This window comes from Alligator mississippiensis, chromosome 2, assembly GCF_030867095.1.
Source record: "Alligator mississippiensis isolate rAllMis1 chromosome 2, rAllMis1, whole genome shotgun sequence".
NCBI classification, from domain to species: domain Eukaryota; kingdom Metazoa; phylum Chordata; order Crocodylia; family Alligatoridae; genus Alligator; species Alligator mississippiensis.
This window is the reverse complement of record NC_081825.1, coordinates 167,845,985-167,865,154: the sequence shown is the minus strand read 5'-3', so window position 1 is coordinate 167,865,154 and position 19,170 is coordinate 167,845,985. Positions and strand designations below refer to the sequence as shown.

The 19,170-nt window shown below is 42.1% G+C and overlaps 1 protein-coding gene across 2 annotated transcripts in view; it reads left to right on the top strand.

Annotated features, from left to right (window-relative positions):
• SLC4A4 (solute carrier family 4 member 4) overlaps nt 1-19,170 on the top strand; it is a 320,050-nt gene that overhangs the window by 207,882 nt on the left and 92,998 nt on the right. For both annotated transcript variants that reach the window (XM_019493526.2, XM_014607383.3), the window contains exon 8: nt 2,800-2,957. In XM_019493526.2, the coding sequence (XP_019349071.1) occupies nt 2,800-2,957 (158 nt within the window). The remainder of the gene's footprint in view (nt 1-2,799; nt 2,958-19,170) is intronic.

Genomic DNA, 19,170 nt, shown 5'->3' with positions numbered 1-19,170 from the left:
CCCTGGTGAACAGTTGCTCACCAAGCCCTTTATGTATTCCCCTGATGTAGTGGTAAACTGCTACCAAGTCCCCTCTCAGCCTCTGCTTTTTCAGGCTGAAGAATCCCAGGGTCCCTCCACCTTTCCTTGCATGGCTTGCTGTGCAAGTCTCTGATCATACAGGTTGCTCTTCTCTGGACTCTCAAGCTTTACCGTGTTCTCAATAAAGTGCAACGTCTAGAACTGGACACAGTACTCCAGCTGCGGTCTCAGCAGTGCTGAGTAGACCGGGAGAATCACTACCTTGGTTTTGCTGGAGATGCATCAATTGATGCGTGCCGGAGTTTTATTTGCCTTGCTGGATATAGCGTTGCACTGCCAGCTCATATTCATACTGTGGTCTATTACTACCCCCGATCCCTTTCATTTGTAGTGCTGGTCAGTTTGGCACCGCCAAGCCTGCTGCTGTGCTTTTGTTCACTGACAGACCGTTGCTGTCTACCTCTCCCCAACCCAACCTAAGAGGGCAGATTCTCCAAAATTGAAATACTAACTATAATTTAACGAGGGGTAACTTTCCTTGACTACTTTAGCCAAGTGTGTTGGATAATTCCCATGCTCTTCTAGTGTTGCTGTAGTGTAAGAAAATCTCAAGTATGAGTCTAACGGTGGTTTTGTTTTGGGAAGTAGCATAAGCCTCAGGTTTGTCCTGTGCCTTTGTGTTCCAGTATATACATTTTAAAGCATGCTGTTGTCATGTGCTTCAGAGCCTCTACGGATCAATGAAGTCAGATCCTCTATTAATGGAAATTGAGGCAACTCATCAAAGTCTGCCTCTCTGAGTCAGTGAAACTCCAGTGGTTCTCAACAGCTAAGAATATGGTAGAGTGGTGTTAATAGTTGCTTTAAGCACAAGCTGCTTACAGACATTGAAACCCCCCTCCAAAATAACCCAGTGCTTTAAGCTTGGTGTGCCCCCCTGTCAAGTACAGTGCATGCCCAGAAGAGGCATCATGTTAGTTTGACCCAGCTCGCCCAACGTCTGTATAGATTGGGTGCTTCACTGGGACTTTTTGGCACTTTTATCTACTACCTGATTGAATCAGGTCACCATCTAAAAGTTTTTATCTAATAGCTTTTATCTAATAGCTGATTGAATCAGCTATTAGATAAAAGTGCCAAAAAACTCTGCTAAAGTGCCCAATCTATACGGATGCTGGGGAGCTGGGTCAAACTAACATGCCATGCTTCCTCTTCCATTAAAGTGCTGTTTTGTTTTTTTTTCCCATGTCTGTCAGCAGTCAAAGTGCTTATTTTAATAATGCATTTATTTAACTTGGAACTTCCCTGCAAAATTTCTGCAGTTTCTTTTTGAGAGAGAGAGAGAGAGAGAGATGTTGTGTAATGGAAGCTAAGGAAATGAAATCCATCAAGAACTGTTGCTCCAGTGGGGCAAAACACAAGCTTGATTAAAAAAGTGCATGTTTTACTTGGTTAGAAAAGAATTGGTGATATTTGAGTTACATTGCTAAAATAATGCTAACCATTTTAGCTGCAGCTTTCACAGGGTTTGGGCTTTATTTACACACACAAATAATCTGGTGGGGATATAGGGAACAATGGGTATGCATTACTAGTATAAGGATGGGGAAGAATAACAACCTTTGCATAATTCCTGAAGCCTTTTAGATATAATGGTTATGGACACTTCTGAAATAATGGCAATTTATTTTATCATATCTACACGCCAACAATCTTAGATTTTATTTTCTAAATTCCATGAGTTTATGGAAGGTGTGTTTGCTTACACTGTGATGGAACAGTTGCTGCACTTTTTTCTATTAGTTTCTGTCCTTGTCTTGCAATTTGTACCTTCTGAAGGCTGGCTGCCCAAGAGTTCTGCTCAAAGGGAGTATTGCAGCTAGCCCTGTCATACTGTAAGATTGGGGCTTGGATAAGTACTTAGAAAGCTTTGATGCTTCTCTGAAACTGCAAGCAGATTTCTGGTTCTCCATCCTTTATAGTCACCCCTTTCTTTAATGCCACCAAGTTGGCTTGCCTCTAGAGGAAGGTTCTTGGCCTTCCATAAGAGTACATAAATTCCCCCTGCCTGGTTTACCTCTGCCTCCCTCACACCTTCCCAACTCTGGAATTCAATCTGTTTATCCCCAAGGTTGATGGTGACTTTGTTTCTTCCCTTAGAAGGGAAAGGGGAAGGGACAGGAATGGGCCATTATATTATGCAGTTATTTCCCTGGTAACCCAACGATACTCTGAAGAACTTACCATTTCATTTTTCCAAGAGCTGCTAGATTTTATGGTTGCAAAGAGATCTTGATGGTGACCTGATGCAATCCAGGGCCAGTCTGCAGAGTTAATGATATCTCAAACCACTATGCCTGGTGAGAAACAATATCTCCAACAGGCATGAACTGACCTCTTTCATTTTATTGGGGTCTTGGCTCTGAACTTGACTGTTAGAATTGCTATTTCAGAAATATCAGGCTTTTTGAGGGGAGAGGGGTTGTGAGGAAGGAAGGAAGGAGGGATTAGGCAGATACAACCGTTATGGGAATTCCCTCCACCATGTCTTAACCTTTGCTACACAATTGTGATCGGGTAGTACTACAGAAACCAGCAGCATGTTCATCTATATGCCAATGAATTATATGGCTAGAATTGATATTGACTGATGAGACATGTCATTGATAGATTCAGGTTGATGTTTCAAGACTGGATGATTTGGAGGTAAAATTGGATATGTTTAATTGTATTTTTTGCCTATTACATTTTTTTCCCCTTCCCCTCTTACCAATGCAGCTGAAGAATAAATTTATGAAGAAATTGCCCCGGGATGCTGAGGCTTCCAATGTGTTGGTTGGTGAGGTAGACTTTTTGGAAAGCCCTTTCATTGCCTTCGTTCGGCTGCAGCAAGCAGTTATGCTGGGTGCTCTGACAGAAGTCCCCGTACCTACCCGGTAAGAGTGTTTCCTGTTGCTTGCAACAAACTGAAAAAATGTTTTTACCTTTTAGAGTAATGTCACTTACTCTGGATACATATATTTACTAAGAGTGTTAGAACTGACCTAACAAAGAGCCACTTAAATATCTCAGTCAGTTTGGAAGCTATACATATCAATATCAATATGATAAATAATTTTTACAAATCATAATTTATAAAAACACACATGAATGTAATTATAAATAGACACCATTAGCTTGAAAATTATTTAAAAAATAGCATTTGTTTGTGATTATACATTTTCCTCCTCCTGCTTTTCACTCCCTTGCAAAAGTGTCAGAACTCTATGAGGGTACAGTTAAGTTGACAAAACTTGGTAAAACCCAGGCACTGTGGAAAATATGCAAGTATATATGAAATGTGAATAAACTGGAAAAAATATCACTCTAACATGTATAGTTGTTTAGGTGTTCCTTGTGCTAATAGAAAATACGTGTATATTTTTTTATAGCATTTGAATCTCAGCATGTGAATGGGATTGCTTATAGGCTTAAAATTAAGCACATGCACAACTGTTTGCAGAGTCAAGGCTCTGTCTATAATCCTCAGAACAGAAGATATCAGCATTATGCTTCTATTCATGTGTATAACAATAGAGTCTTAAATGTGTAATTGCTAAGCTCTCTCTAACAATGCAGTACATGGCTATATTGTTAAAAATGCCTAACACCTTGGACATTCATGTGCAGCATTATGTAGTGTTATGCATTTCTTTACACACATCGTGGAAACAGTGAAAGTGTTTAACATGGAAAAGACATGGTAAAATGAAATTAAACTTGCCACCTGTGCCACATAGTAGAGTTAAAATGAAAAAGAATTACAGACAGATCTGCAGTTTCTTTACAATTTTCTCTTTGAATTCTGCATTGCTACCTACAGCATTTCTTAAAGTATATTACTGTGAATATATTTTAAGTATACTTTACAGTAGACTTCTATACTGTGAATATGCTACTGCTAATTATCTGGAAAGATGCTTATGTTAGTTTTATGTTGTAATTGATTTTACATTGCTTGTAATTATGGAATTTAAAATGTATGAAGAACTTTCAAATCACTGGTGTGCAAATATGTACTTTATGTGAACACTGAATTTCTGTGGGTGATATTTTCTGTTGCAGGGGTGGGCAATTATTTTGGGCGGAGGGCTGCTTACTGAGTTTTGGCAAGCCATCGAGGGCTGCATGACAGGCAGCCAGGGGCAGATAAATATTAATTTTCTAAATTTTTTGGGGCCCCGCAGGTCAGATAGAATGGCCTGGTGGTCCGCATCCGGCCCCCAGACTGCATTTTGCCCAACCCTGTTCTGTTGGATCAACTGCTTGGTTGGGATAGATTTAGACAAGCTTTCAAGTTCATTGCAGTGTACTACTGCTTTTTCTTTTGGCCTTGCGTGGACTTTAAAATGTAATAATTGAACAGTGCTTAGGAAATTTCAGATTTCACATGGTAAACTATAAATTAGATATACCTCATAAGGACAGTCATAAAACAACTTAAGTTATCTTACTAACACTAGAATTAATCATACTTTGTCTTGAAAATGGTTCATTTTCATGATGTGTAAGTACCTGTCATGATCCAATACAGGGGTTCCCAAACTGTGGTGTGTGTACCCCTGGGGGTATGCAAGACATCTCTGAGGGGTACACGGGAGAAATTGTGTAATTGCAGATTTAATTTTCATTATTCTAATACTTGGCATTTAAGGGGTTAAAATAAAACATGGTGGTAGGGATACATGGGCAGCTCGTAAATCTAGAAGAGGGTATGCAATAATAAAAAGTTTGTGAATCTCTGATCTAGTAGAACCTCATCATAATGTATACTTTCAATTTTATACTTGAAATTACATGAAGAGTCAGTAACAGTGTATAGATCGACTGAAACAAATTATCCATGGCTGATACTGAGTTCATGTTGCTTGCTAATGATGCAGCAGCCTGCATGTCTATTGGAATTCATTTTACTGGCCTACTAGAACAGGAATGTCAATAAAGCTTTGAGTAAATTGTTTCTATTTTTGTCTTTAATTTTTTTTAAAGAATAGGGTGGGTTATTTTTAGCAATGACTGTGCTTGATTTCTCAGCATGTCTGAGTTCTGTATTTTTCAGTAGTTCAGTCTGTAGTGTGATTTGACATATTTTTTTAATATACTTCTGACTATCTCAGGAGAGGTAAAATTAGGCACCCTTTATTTTGCTAATAGGAAGTTGGATGTAGAATTACTGAATAACCTCATAAAATTATTCAGTGAACATTAATCAAAACAATGCATCCTTATCTAAGTCATTTTCCCCCTGAAAATAGTATGATCTATTTGCTGTCCTCCAAACAAAATGCCAGCTATAATCAGAGTAGGAAGTCTTATTAGGTTGCATTTGTGACTAACTAGGAACCATTTGCAATGACTGCATCCTGCAAAATCCAGTAAAGAAAATCCCATAATGTTGAGACTCTCCATTACATTGTTTTTACATTGCTTGTAATTATGGCATTTGAAACGTACAAAGACCTTTTAGATCATTGGTGTGCATATTCTGGCATTGGCTCTTGAATGTAGAGCCTGTCCATCATAACCTAACTAGGGTCCAGTTAGGTTACGATGGACAGTCTCAACATTCAGCCATTTGTTTTGATCTTTCTCCACAGCCAACAGTGCACTTGAAAACTCATAGGGCATCTATACACATGCTCTGGGAGGGAAAGAGTAGGAGGGTATTTTAATTAGACTGGCTTTGAGAGCTGCTCTAATTAAAACTCCCTCAGTGCCTTGTGTATTTAGCATCCCACTCTTCAAAGTGGTAGCAGGGGCACTTTAACTAAAGCTTTTGAAACTGCTTCCATTTTGAAACATAGGGATGCTGAATACATGTGATGGTGAGGTTGCTGAAGCATTCTAATTAGATTAATTGAATCTGCTCCAACATGTTAGAATTAGAATGCATTGGAGCAGGCATCCTACATGTGTACAGCCACCCATAGGTTTTAAAGCAGTAGGGAGAGCCTCTCTTGTTCTGTTTGCCCCCCACCTTTATACTTACCCTTTTATATTCTGTGATAAATGTCATGGCCAACATTTTCAAGTGTGTGTTCTCAGACTTGGGGTCCTCAAGCCATGTTAGGTTTCTAAATAAAAGTGGCAAATTTTTAGAGGTGTTGGGAGGTGCAGGACTACCACTTGTGGATTATTTTGACTGGGATTATTTGGTGATTGTAGTGGAAAATTCTTAGTGCCTGTTTAAAAAAAAAAAAAAAAAAAATCAAACCAAAACTAACCCCCCCCCCCCCCCCCCCCTCCGAACCAGGGTGGTTTTCAGGAGCCTGAACTTAGTCTGAAACCTAATTTTAGAATTTGGATTTGGAAACGCTGCCCTTCAGCTTTAACAGTTTGGTCTTGCTGGCTATTGCATAATAATTAGGGGTACACTGATAAAGATTTTCTTGGCCAATAACAATAGCCAATGATTAACCAACTATGTCGGCTGATGCCAATCCGGTAACCGATATTTAGTAATAGTGCAAGGCATTTGGTATTTTAAACTACTGACATAAAACATTGTTTGTTTGTTTTGTGTTTCTCTCACACACACACACCCTGCCTGCTATGGCCCTCAATGAGGAAGAGGAATGCACACACACACACACACACACACACACACACACACACACACACACACCTTGCCTGCTGTGGCCCTCAGTGAGGAAGAGGATGACTGCCTTATTTCCATGCATGTTGCCCGCTTGCCCATGGCTCCTACCTGCAGCCCCTCTGTGTGCAGTCCATGGTGCTCTCCCAGGTGGGTGGAGTAGACCCTTGTTCAGACACTGGTGCCTCATGCATTTGTAGCCCCAGAACATACCGCTGCCTCCGCACTGGTGGTCCCTGTGCAGCTGAGCTCCCACAGCCACCTGGGAGAAGCCCCTTTTGCAAGGTGCCCAGAGGAACTGAATGCCCCTCATGTGGTGCCTTACCCTGCCCGCATGCAGCCAATGTCTCTGCGGCAACCCCAGCGTGGGGACCGAACTATACTTGCTAGGGTGCTCCGGGCATGTGGCCATAATGATTGGCTACAACAACCAAAAAAAGCCAATAGCCAATGTGATTTCTCCTTCTATTGGTGCCAGTCCAATAGCCAACCAATGTACCGGTGTACCCTTAATAATAATAATATGACTGGAAATTTGTTTGCCTGGCAATCTGAACATTGCTGCTTACATAGTGCATGAATTACCGTGTGTTTTTCAGCATGGAGAAGTACACCGACTGCTTCCCAGAAGCAAACGAAGACAGAGGGCACAGACAGAAGTGATAATTTTCACTCGATCTGGTCACAGAAAGCAATTTATAGCTATGACCAAGCACAAGTGTACAGATGCAGACAGCTTCAAAAATGGCTGATTGGGTGCAAATCTGACCCCTCATTGCATGAGGGGTCATAGGAAGATGTTTCAAAACATAGTGCCTTCTGTAACGTACGTGTGTGCGTGCACACGTGTGCTTGTGTGCGTGGGGGGGGAGAGGGGAAGGGAGGAAGACTCCAGTTCACCCACCCTACCTTCCAGGGCCAGCTGAGGAACACCTAAAAAGAGCTCCATCTGCTCTCTTTCTCCCCCTCCCATTCTGAAAACTTTGCAGCCTACTCAGGGACCAGGGGCCATTGCTAGGGGAAACTGGCTGCAGCCAGCAACTAGATTTCCCTCCCCCCTGGAACAAACAGAAGTTCACTGGTCATTGTAACTCAGAATGCTTCCTGCAAAGCATTCTCAGTTGCAGCGGGGAGCTGCACTTCTGTCTGCGCCCAGAGGTGTTGGCCCCAAGGTATAAGTACTCAAAGGATCTGCTGGATCCATCGTGCTCTTGTGACAAACCTCAATGGAAGTAAGATCAGGGCACCACACAGCTGGTGTGTAGTGATGGTCTAAACAGCAAACTGAAAGATGGAGTGCGGAAGGAAATAGTTCCCAACAACTAAGGCCTAGAGATGCTTTGGTGCTTCTATTTTCAAAACAACAGCAAGATGTGTGGATGGGAAGAATTTCCTGGAAGAAGCAGCCACCAAAGCTTTTTGAGTTGGGACTGTATTTTCTTCTCTAGATGGGGAAAGGGTTGTGCTTCTGCACCCTATCATCCTCATTCCTTTTATTCAAGCTGTTTTCTTTTGTGAGGGTTATTTAGAAGGTATTGGATATTAAGTCTGTACCACTTCTGTGCTGCTGTTGGGAGTATTGCTTTCAGACAGGCTCTGTCCCCATGTTTCTAGTCCACCTCTGCCAGTCATAGATTCATAAACTCATAGAATGCAGGCTGGAAGGGAGCTCAGAAGATCATCAGGTCCAGCGCCCCTGCACCAAGCAGGAAAAACAACTGGGGTCATGTGACCCCAGCAAGGTCCAGTCTCCTCTTGAAGATTTCCAGGGTAGGCAATTGTACCACCTCTGGAGAGAGCTTATTCCACTGTCTGGACACCCTGGCTGTGAAGAAGTTTTTCCTAATGCTGATCCTGAAACGGTATCCAGGAGTTTGTGACCGTTACTCCTGGTTTTCCCCAAGGGTGCCCTGGTGAACAGTTGTTCACCGAGCTCTTGATGTATGCCCCTGATGTAGCAGTAAGCTGGTACCAAGTCCTCTCTCACCTTCTCTTCTTCAGGCTGAAGAGTCTCAGGTCCGTCAGCCTTACCTTGTATGGCTTGCCATGCAAGTCTCTGATCATACGCGTGGCCCTTCTCTGGACTCTCTCAAGCTTTTCCATGTCCTTGTTGAAGTCTGGCACCCAGAACTGGATGCAGTACTCCAGCTGTGATCTCACCAATGCTGACTAGAGCGGAAGAATCACTTCTTTGGTTTTGCTGGAAATGCGTCAATTGATGCATGCCAGAGTATTATTTGCCCTGCCGGCTACAGCATTGCACTGCCGGCTCATGTTCACACTGCGGTCAGTTATTACCCCCAGGTCTTTTTCATTCATAGTGCTGGCCAGATTGGCGTTGCCAAGCCTGTACGTGTGCAGGGGATTGTTCATCTGCAGGTGGACCACTTTATATTTCTTGATGTTAAACGTCATCTGGTTCCATTCCGCCCAACTTACTAGCCTGCCTAGGTCCACCTGTATCTGTAGCCTATCTTCAAGTGTGATCACACTTCCCCATAACTTGGTGTTGTCTGTGAACTTGGCCAGTGAGCTCTTCACCCCCACATCCAAATAATTGATGAAGATGTTAAAAAGCTTTGGACCAAGCACCGACCCCTGAGGGACACCACTGGCCGCTTCTTGCCAAGACAACCTTATCCTGGAAATGAGGTGCTGAAGCATCCTTAGGGTGACCCTGTAGATGCTGTGATGTACCTGGAGACATAGAGCTCAATGGGGTGGGGGCGGGGGAATCCTCAGGTTGGTTTCACTGCCTTGTTTCTGGGATTGGCAATGCTCAGAGCAGGAGCTGGTGGGCATGCATAGTTGAGAGTGCCCCCCACAGGTGCACAGCAAAATTAGTAGAGACATACCCCAACTGATTTTTTCAGTTGTCTTGGTTATTCACTCTTTTCCCCTGGTTTTCATTGGCTTTATATTTTAGTTGCAAAATAGCTAGTTCTTCATGGACATTTTTAAAATGTTTTCCTATTTAGAGATCATTCTGTCCAGGTTTTATGGATTTTTCCATCTATTTTTCTATCTATTTTTCCTCATGCTTCTATTATTAAGGCATGAAATTAATTTCTTGTAAAGGAAAACAGAATCCTTCTTTAAAAGGAAAGAGCAAGAGATGACAAACTCTAAGGAATAAGACCACATTCTTATATCATCTTACTGTCCTTGTTAATAAAGAAAGGTGCAACTGAGATTAAAATGTCTCTCTATAATTTAAGTTTCCCATGAGGCATCACATGTATTTCCCACTGTGCTGCATCCACCTGTTATGGACTTGTATTAATAAGGCTTTTAACGTTTTGTCTGTTCACACGTTAATTTTAAATCCAGTGTTCTGGGAGTCTTACTTTCACAAGCACTTAGTGATCACACTGACAGCAATGACACAGTGGCTGAGTGAAGATTTTCTCCTGAAGTGGGTGAGGAATATTCCTTTCCTTAATTTCCTAAAATAAATGTACAATCTGATGTGCAGCTCTCCCCTTTTTGAATGCCCACCACTGGATTAGGATTATGTTATGGAAAATGTTAAAGAAAGGGTTCTTTTGAGTTATCAGTACAGTGGTTATGAACCACTCTGTTATGCCTAGAAGCCTCAATTGAAATTAGGTGATTTAGTCAAGGTTGCACAGGAAGTTTATGGCAGAACCAGGAATTCTATATCTATTGCTGGATGCCCAGTTCACTGCTTTAGCTACAAGGCCATCCTTCTTTGTTCAGTTTTTGTGTATATTTTGTGGGTGCAATCTGTGTAATTCAGTAATTCATCATAATGTCAGATGGGATTCAGTGACTGGTTTGTTGGAATCTTTCCTCCATGGGGAATGTTTCCTGGGAAATCCTAGTTCTTGGAAACAAAGTACTACATGTCTCTGTTACGTTTTCTTGCTGCTGCATATCAGAGGAGAAGGTGACTGGGTGGGTGGATTGAAAAGCTGCCCCAAAATGGATCAGTATTCATGTTAAAGTAGAATAACGCCCAGGTACCTCACCTGTATTTTGTTCTCCAATAACAAGTAGTGTTTCTACCATTAGATGGGGTCTGGTCTAGTACCCCTTGACTTCTAGTGGAAAATTAGCTAATGAACTGGACCTTTGCAGGTACTCTGTTGATCCAGGGAACAAAGTAAATAGCAACAGAGACACAAGCCAGAAAACAATCCCAGATTGGACACTTGATAAGATACTATAGAAAAGAGGTTTGTTTTCTAACACGTGGAATTACTGCCTTGGCATTTTCCATCTCTGGAGAGATGGGTGCTCTCTCAATGTGTGGGCGAATCTGGTTTTCACCTTCCTTAATTTCCTGCTCTGCCTGCCGGTTTCCATTATTAATGGAAGTTCCTGCTTCCTAGACTGGCAGCCAGTATGCAAATATTTTAAGATAGGCCTCCCTCTTTGGGAATCACTGTTTTACCACATGTAAGCTTCCCTCCAAAACTGAGTTCTCATGCTTACTTTTGTGATTCAGAAGATATTTCTTTCAAAATTCTCCTCCTAACATGCACAGGCAATTTGATGTTCTCCTTCAATAAGTTGACTTCAAATTCCACACCAAAATTTGTGGAGTCTACTACTGAAGTCTGTGAGGGCTATGTCATTTTGCAGCAAGCTGAGCTAAGTAATCTCTGGTTTACAAGGTAGCTCAGTAGTATTGCTGTGGTACTTTGGCCCTTCTTAGAATAGAGGATGGATTTATATACGGTGGATTGTGTAGATTAGATTGCTTGGTATCGCTTATTTATGAGTATAAATATCACCTAGTTTGTATTATAGAAACCCCATGAGATGATTAATTTATTTAGCATGTTGAAATAAATAGTGATAACCTACTTAGGAAGAATTGAGGGAAGTGGCCTGCTTTGTGAAAGAGGACTTGGTGTTATTTGCTTCTAAGTCAGTCAATTTAGAAGCAAATAATCTTGAATAGTTATGGCCCAGTGCTCTAGCAAATAGAGGACAGGATGGAATGACCCATCTCAGGCCTGAGGTGGGCTGGTGATGGGACCCAGTGGCTGCCACTGTGTCTCCTAGCTGTGGCACAGGCAAAGCCCATGTTGTCAGGATGCTGCTGAAGCCCCCTTGCTTTGCAGACTGGATTTAATGGTTTTGTGAGCCAGATCCAGGCCACAGGCTGTAGATTGCCAACCCCTGCAGTGCAGAACAGGATGACTTATTTGTATGTGGGGGAGGGGGTGGGAAAGGGTCTGTATTATGACAGGGATGCCAGTTTTGGGAGCATATGTTGGGATACCTACCTAAAAAAGTCCTTTAGGTACGTCGGGAATGAGAGGAAAACGAATGGGAGTGTGGGGCCATTGCTCAAGAACTCAGGACAGCTAGTCACCGGCACGCAGAAGAAAACTGAACTCCTGAATGATGACTTTGCTTTGGTGTTTCACTGGACCAAAGGGAAAATCACGCCAGCTATTGTACAGAATGAGCAAGGTTCAAATGACCGCCTTCCTACTATTGCTGTAGAAATGGTGTGTGATCGATTAAAGAAATTGGACATATGTAAGTCAGCAGGACTGGATGAACTTCGTCCGTGAGTGCTGAAGGAGCTGGCCAAAGTCATCGCAGAACCCCTAGCGAAGTTCTTCCAAAACTTGTGGTCCCTAAGGACTGGAAGAGAGCCAGTGTTGTGCCCATCTTCAAGGAGGGGAGGAGGGAGGACCTGGGTTACTATAGGCCAATTAGTTTAACTTCTATCCCAGGGAACATTCTGGAAAAATTCATTAAGGAGTCTATGTGCAATAGGCTTGCTGAAGGTAGAATTCTGAATGACAGCCAGCCTGGCTTCGTCATGGGCAGGTCTTGTCTTAGCAACCTTAGCTCCTTTTATGATCAGGGACTCACCACCTGGATAAGAGAGAGGAGGTTGACATTATATACCTCAACTTCCAAAAAGCTTTCAGTCTTGTCTCCCATGATGTTTTTGTGAGAAAACTGGAAGACTATGGGCTTAACTGCAAGACAGTCAGGTGAGTAGGAAACTGGCTATGGGGCAAGACTCAGAGAATTCTAATGAACGGATACGTGTTGTCTTGGTGGGAAGTGGCCAGTGGTGTCCTGCAGGGGTTGGTGCTTGGTTCAGTGCTATTCAACATCTTCATTAATGATTTGGATGTGGGGGTGAAGAACTCACTGGCCAAGTTATGGGGAAGTGTGGTCACACTTGAAGAGAAGCTACAGATACAGGTGGACCTAGACAGGCTTGTAAGTTGGGTGGACCATAGCCAGATGAAGTCTAACATCGAGAAATTTAAAGTGCTCCATCTGAGGATGAAGAATCCCCTGAACACCTACAGGCTTGGCAACGAAAACCTGACCAGCACTACGAATGAAAGGGACCTGGGCGTAATAATAGACCACAGTATGAACATGAGCCTGCAGTGCGGTGCTGTAGCCAGGAAGGGTAACAATACCCTGGCATGAATCAATTAATGCATCTCCAGCAAAACCAAAGAAGTGATTCTCTCACTGTACTCGGCTTTGGTGAGACCACAGCTGGAGAATTATATCCAGTTCTGGGTCCCACACTTTATCAAGGACATGGTAAAGCTTGAGAGAGTCCAGAGAAGGGCCACCCTTCTCAGAGTATGATCAGAGATTTGCGTGGCAAGCCATATGAGGAAAGGCTGAGGGATCTGGGACTCTTCAGCCTGAAAAAAAGAAGGCTGACATGGGACTTGGTAGCAGTTTACCACTACATCAGTGGTGTACAACAAGGGCTCGGTGAACAACTGTTCACCAGGGCACCCTTGGGGAAAACTAGGAGTAATGGTCACAAATTTCTGGAAGACCATTTCAGGTTTAACATTAGGAAAAACTGCTTCACAACTAGGGTGTCCAGACTGTGGAATAAGCTCCCTCCAGAGGTGGTGCAATCACCTACCCTGGAAATCTTCAAGAGGAGACTAGACAGTCACCTTGCTGGGGTCACCTGACCTCAGGTGTCTTTCCTGCTTGGTGCAGGGGGCTGGACCCAATGATCTTCCGAGGTCCCTTCCAACCTTACAATCTATGAATCTATGAGTCTCACGCTGCCCTGCACCTAAAATGCCTTCAGCGTTTCTAAGAATTTTAGGTGACCATTTCCTATCTAAAGAAGTGTTGCTTCCAACATAATTGAATGCTGTATTAGAGCTCACTTCCCCTTTATCTGTCAAGATGATAGAACTAAAAATCAGGGGTAGTTTAGGTATCTTAATTAGTAATATACAAACAGACTTGAGCCTAAAGAAGACCTCACTGATTAAAAAAGCAACCTGGCTTAATGGGAAAGTAGAAGCGGCTGTGAGGGGGGAGAAGGTTATATGTAATAAATGGATCAAACAGGAAGCTAATAGTGATGCACATAAACTAGATACTCAGTAAGGCTTAGGGAAACAAAAGAACCACTCCCACCAAAAAGAAAAAAGTAGTTGGGTTAATGACAACAAGGAGATTTTTTAAAAGTATATTAAGAACAGAAGGAATCCTAATGATAATATTGATCCATGACTCAGATGGGAATGGTAGAGTTGTCCATAATGCAGAAAAAGTAGCCAGGTTCAATAAGTATTTGAGTTCTGTGTCTGGATGAAAAAAACTGGTGATATAGCTGTATAACAGAATTATGTTTAAACATTTTCCATTCCATAGTGAGTTAGGAGAATATTGAATAGCAGCTACTGAAATTAGATATTTTCACATCAGCAGGCCTGGATAACTTAAATGCAAAAGTTTTAAGAGAGCTGGCTAATGAGCACTCAGGACCTTTATAATTGATTTTAATACCTCTTGGAACACAAAGGAAGTCCTAAAAGACTGGAAAGAAACAAATGATGCGTCAGAATTTAAAGAAGGTAAACAAGATGACCCAGGCAATTACAGGCACCTCAAACTGGCATAAGTGCTTTACAAAATAATGAAATGGTGGATGCAGGACTCGGTTAATACAGGATAATGTAATTAAAATTAATCAGTGTGGTTATGAAAAATGGATCCTGTCAAACTAAATTGATACGTTTCTTTGATGAAGTTTCAAGTTTGGTCAATGAAGGTAACGATGTTATGTTTTTAAGGCATTTAATTTGGTACTTCATGCCGCTTTGATCTAGGAAACTAGAACAATATAAAATCAGCATGATATGCAATAAATGGATTAAAATTATCTAACGGGAAGGTCTCAATATGCAATTATAAACAGGGATCAATCACTGAGTTGGGTGTGTTTCTAACTGAGGTCCTGTGGGGATCAGTCCCATATTATTTTATCTTTTATCAATATCCTGAAAGAAAACATAAAATCAGCATTGATAAAGATTTGGGGTGAGAATAATGCAGAGGATGTGTCACTCATACAGAGTGGTCTGGGAGTTCAAGCAAACGTGTGTTTTAATATGGCAAAATGTATAATTATACCTCTAGGAAAAAAGAACTACAGGCCACTGCATTGCAAGATGGGTGACTCTGTCTTGCAAATTAGTGATCAGCTCAGGAATCTTTCACTATAAAGTTGGTTTTCTGGGAGTTGTGTCTATCTGACATAACCAGGAGTTTATAAAGAGGCAATTTTATTGTAATCTAAAAGTACCCACAGGGGGAACAGGCATTTGATGTTAGAGAGCTCTTAAATACAGCAGCCAAGGCATAACAGGGTGCAACGGCAAGAATTTGAAGCTAGACATGTTCTAACTAGAAGTAAGGCAGAAATTTTAAATGAGGGTAATTAGCTTTTAGAATAGCTTGCCCTAGCAGTGTGGTGGATACTCCATTAGAGGCCATTTTTAATGAAGGCTAGATGCCATTTAAACAGTGCTCTAGTCTTGTTCAAGCAAGAATTGATCCAGGTAAGTCCTCTGGCTTGTGTTATACAGGAAGTCAGGTCAGTGGTTCTTTTGAGCCTTTCCTGACTCCATACTTGATTTATGTTGTTCTGAAGGTCCCTGCCACAAGTTCAGGTAAAACAACTTTACAATTGTTACACATTTTCAAGCACTAACTTCATAGCTGGTTGGCTCTTTTTATAGCTGGATGGACATTTTTATGCTGTGATAATTGCTTTGCATGTGTGGCTGGTCTTACTTTGCATGGGTGGCCAGTCTAAATTTATTGTGTGATTAACTGGTTAATTGTGTAATATGTGCAATGTGTGATGGGGTCTGTAGTATTTCTCCTTCAAGTCCAGAATAGCATAGCAGATTCACTGAAGATTGGGCTTTTCTCGTAATTAATTCCCAAGTTAATGGAAATTGTAAACACATTGGCTGGCTTGTATCTTCCATGTAGTAGAGGTACCAGGTTGGAAATTTAACTAAAGAAACCTTTCATCTCAAAGTTTTTGGGTACAGTCCAGCTTAGGAGAGAGTGGCACTGAGTCGTACCATCTGGTCTACACAATGGTCTTAGTCCTTTTCCTGTAGACTGTATTGCCATATCGCAAAGCTGCTGATACAAGTAACAAGGCTTCCATCTTGGGAAACGTAGGGGAGGTGGGGATTGGACATAGGGACTGAACTGCCTTTCCAGTCTTAGCATGTGGCCCAAACCCTTTATAGGCAAGGTACACAGTTTGAATGATTTTTTTGTCAGTTTTTTTTTTAGGTTGTTTGTTTTCCCACTATCCATACCTAGCTCTGCTGTAAACATCCTACTAGCAGTCTGGAGACATTCAGCAGCACTAAATCTAGTTTAAAATAAAATAATTTCCCACACAGCAGAGACAGGTGCATTGGCACCGCAGCACTGGTGGCCTAAATTTGCTAATCCTAATCCTTAAAAGTCCTCAGCTCACAGCCTCAAAGCTTTTTTTGGTGTCAGACTCCCATTAGCATGCACTGAAAAGTTTTCAGCAGTACTGATGTGGTGAGAAGTATGAAAAGAATCACACCCCTAACTGATACAGTTATTGTGACAGCAACTCAAGAGCAGAGATCCAGTGCTCATGGCTCATGATCTGATCTGGGATTGCTCACCAGATATTTGGGTGTTCCTCATAGCCTCAATAGATGTTGCTTTCCACAGCTGCATGTTTCTTCACATGGACAGGGAGAATGACTCATGATATCACCCCCAATATCCAGTATTGCTGCCTGTTGGTTGGCAATGGTTCCCCCAGATATAGCGATACTGGAGGAGAGGTATGAGGAAGGGACACAAAGTCTTGCCTGTAAGCCAGCTTCAGGGAACTGGTTTAAGCTATAGTGGCTACGTGAGATGCTGACTGTGTAGTCATTGCTGCCCAATCATTTAGTACTTGTACAAACAAGTATTAAATGACTGCACAGTAACCAAAGTTACTGCATGGTAGTGCTGATGAATGTCTTTTCATGACACTGACTGCCCAGTAGCCTAATACTACTACTAATTGTGTAGACTTGGCCACTGGGACATTAAATTTTCTGTAATGTGGGCTCCATCTCCTTGAGGGAGGGTTTGCTGTTATATCTTTCCTGGTTCAGCTATTCTGATTAAGCCCTTTTAAGTGTGGACAGGCCTTAAATCGGGATGCATCAGCATTAACAGATGCAAGGGCAGTGAAGGCAAAGAGCAATACGCCCCCATCTTCTGTGATTCCGTACTGTGGTGCTATTGAAAGTGGTATCAATATGCAATAGTTGTCTTAAGTTTTCAATTAAAGATTCAGTTCAGAATATCATAGACACTGGTTTCTACAGTAGATATATGTTTAAAAACCTATTCATGTAATCCCATGTAAATTGATGTTTTTGAAAAACATGATGGATAGCTGTGAAGTCAGTGGAAGGGTTTACTGTAAACTAGTTTGTGTTATATACTCTCAGCTAAAATGCAGTGCAGGCTAGGATCTGTCAGTTTAGCTAAATTATTAAGAGCTTAAAGGCTGACTTAATAGGTTTTCTTCTCACAAGAGTAGCTGTCTGGATTCTGAAGTTTACTGACAATTCATCCCTAGTGAAGAACTAATAATCAATTACAGAGTGGCATGTTTCTGAATACTGCCAGACTACTGGTTTGTGGGGAGGAGTGGGGGAAGAAGAACGAGGTGGTTTCAAAGATACTGTTCATAATATTGTTCCTAATGGTTCTTCCCATTGCAAATGTACACACCTTACTGCCTTGCTCACTCATCACCCTTTCCTGGCTGGAATACCTGCCTGTCACTATGCCCTATTCTCTAGTACCCCATCTGACCAGGCCATTTTGCTGGCAGTGATAGATGGATAGTTATAGCCACACCCATGGGAGGGTCTAGGATTTTAAAAAAGAGGGTGTGGGTGGTGTGATGGCTCTTGCACAGCTAAATTTCTGAACCTATACGGATCTGGTTTTCTTGCAAGTAATGTGCACACCAAGTTTCACCAACTTGTTTTGGTGAAAAAAGTTTAGGTTATATGTAAGAAAATATGGTATTTGTTTTGGCTTAGGTCATAAACTGAATACTATACCCCTAGACCCATAGCATATTATATTAGCAAAGCTTCTAGTTGCTTTTTAATTGGAGAAAAATGTGTTGCATTGTGGGATGTGCCGCATCACACCACCCACACCCTCCTTTTTAAAATCCTAGACTCTCCCATGGCAATTAATGCTGCTGCTACTCCCCCACTGCCAAATTTCTGGACCCCTAGGGAGCTCTTTTTGCTGGATAACGTGGGCCTGTACCTGGGGTCAACATGCAGCTGGGGCCAGTGCATGGGGTTGGATTAGGTGTGTCAGGTTGGACCTGGCACATAGTCCTGGACCATGCACAGAGTTAGTCTTGGTTCACTTGGTAGGGTCCAGTATGTGGCCCTGGAGCCAGTTTGTGGAGTTGCACTAAGGGTCCTGAGTCAGGCATGGCATGTTGCCCCAGACTGCATAGTGTGATGCACCCCACTCAGATCCAGTGTGGTGTCAGACCTAGTGCACCGGCTCATTTGGTAGGCCCCATCTAGCATGTGGGTACAGTAGGTGCAGCCAGTAGGTGCAGCTCCTGAGTTACTGAAAATCAGTTTCTGCAAGGAATATATATATATATATATATATATATATATATATATATATATATAGTGCTTCATCCTTCCTCTTAAAATTAGTGTGTGTGCTATAAAACGGGACACGGTGCATGCAAGAAAATATTGTATAACAAAGTTTGTGGGGGGCTGTGTTTGGTCTGTATCTATAGGCCAAGTAAGGACCATATTTTCTTGCATACCTCAAACCCTCAAATAAGACATGCACCTTGTTTGGGGAAAAGTCTGGGTGAAGAGAAAAAGATTTTTCCAGTCATGGCTGAATGCTAGCTGCATGGAACAAGGACAGAGTCCATTTACCAACATCACACTTCCTCTCCTTGCTGCTCAGCCAAAAGCTAGAGGTTTAACCTTTTCATAGCCTCTACTGATTGGCAACAGTTTTTGGTTGCTCAGCCGAAAGCTGCTGCCAATTTAGCAGTGGCTGAAAGAGGGATAAAGATATAGCCATGGAGCTGCAAGGAGAGGGGGAGTGATGCTAAGCAGTAGACTCTACCCCTTCTGTGTACAGCTCTGTAAGAAGCGCATACCCTG